General features: G+C 30.2%; 1 protein-coding gene across 1 annotated transcript in view; it reads left to right on the forward strand.

Moving 5' to 3' along the window:
* Positions 1-118: 118 nt before the first annotated feature.
* The window catches only part of LOC106475881 (serine/threonine-protein kinase Tao-like), a gene marked incomplete at its 5' end in the record, with an annotated part of 25,537 nt that continues 23,972 nt past the window's right edge, over positions 119-1,683 (forward strand). The window contains one exon of the mRNA XM_022379895.1: positions 119-196. Within this exon, the coding sequence (XP_022235603.1) occupies positions 119-196 (78 nt within the window). The remainder of the gene's footprint in view (positions 197-1,683) is intronic.

Raw genomic sequence — 1,683 nt, forward strand, 5'->3', positions numbered from 1 at the left:
TGTCATAATTCTGGTAGTAATGCTTAACTTTACACAGTATATTTATAAAGTTTGTCTTTCATTAGATATTTTATATTTCTTGATGTATACTTCTCAAATTAGTTTTTTGCCTTGATTTTTACAGGCAAGAAACAGTGTCACTTCAGAAGTGGTGGCTATCAAAAAGATGTCATTTACCGGAAAGCAGTCAGCCGATGTAAGTACACATTGGTAAAGTTTGTGGCTATACAGCATTAGGTAACAAACCGATATCATTGTCAGCTAAGAACTACAGAGATTGAACAATGCCATTGTTCATCAACCCACCTAGACTGGTGATATTGTGATTCAGAAGATCTTTTTTTAGGGTTTAAAATATGGAAAATATCTTGGATTAATACTCATACATTTGGAAAGAAAGTTCAAAACTTTTCAGCTTTCTAGACTTTCTTCACCCCTCATTGCTATTGCTGTAAAAACAGTTCTTTGTAAAATAAGACAAATGACAATGCTGCGAATAGTAACTGTATAGAAAAATTGCAATGAATATGATTTTTATACAACAATAAACTTTTATTTAAGGGTTAAGAACCACTACTTAGATTACATAATGTATCTCAACTCTCTAAATGCGGGTCATCACCTAATAGTAACTGTCTTTTAAGAATGTCACTTCTACAATTTTTTAAACTATTATGGTATATTTGTTTTAATAATCAGCAGGAAGTCTTTATATACTTCCTGATTGCCAGTTTGTCGAGAGGCTAAAATAATGTAGATTACAAGTTTAAACCCAATAATAAACCATTGTTTTAGACTAGTAAAAAGTGGGAAGACCTACAAATAGTGTCCAGCTAAACTTTGAGTAGTCGATCATTATGTGAGTGTTTCATTGCATGTAGGCGAATAAGTAAGGTTATATTTTTTGAAGAAAATAACTTTGTAGTAAAAATGTGTAGTAGTTTACATATCTATAAACTTTATTACACATGTTATATATGTTAAAGTGTGTGGAGTCTTGTCAACCAGATCTTGTTGTTAAGTGTTTTGTATCTATTTTCAATATCTGAAATCAGTAATAGTGTATGTAGATCTAATACACTTTATATATATATACATTAATATTATTTTAGTTAATAATAAATTAACAAGCAGACTGCTCGATATGAACTGTCAGCATATAAGAGATAGTTGTATATCTGAAATTGACCCATTCTGTATAAAACGAAATTCAGGTCGAAACTTGTGCTAGGCCTCAGAAGAAATACTTTCCAAAAGGTTAACTGTAAATAATTAGTACAAGGGAGTAATTTAACTTAGAGAATATGATTACTTGCTATTTTACGGCGTTATTTTTTCAATGTTAATCGTAGATCTAACATTAATTTGATTAAAACAACATCACAGTAGCCACCATGCACAGAAACAACATTGTAGAAGCCTCACCAAAAAAATTTGACAGATTTTATATTATAGATCTATTTCCTTTTTTTTTTTATTAGCCAAGCAACATAACGTTTCTTACAGTGCCATTCTTCCTCTGATTGAAAGTGTAGATTCAGTTTTGTGTCGTTTGGTGTCAATATCATATGTATATTATTGCAAAAGACCCTGAATTGTACCTCGTTCCATTATATATATGTATATATACTTAATAAAGATGATGTTTTCAGTGGACCTACTAATAAGGCTTAATAAAGATGA

This window comes from Limulus polyphemus, unplaced genomic scaffold (assembly GCF_000517525.1).
Source record: "Limulus polyphemus unplaced genomic scaffold, Limulus_polyphemus-2.1.2 Scaffold9352, whole genome shotgun sequence".
Taxonomy (NCBI): Eukaryota; Metazoa; Arthropoda; class Merostomata; order Xiphosura; family Limulidae; genus Limulus; species Limulus polyphemus.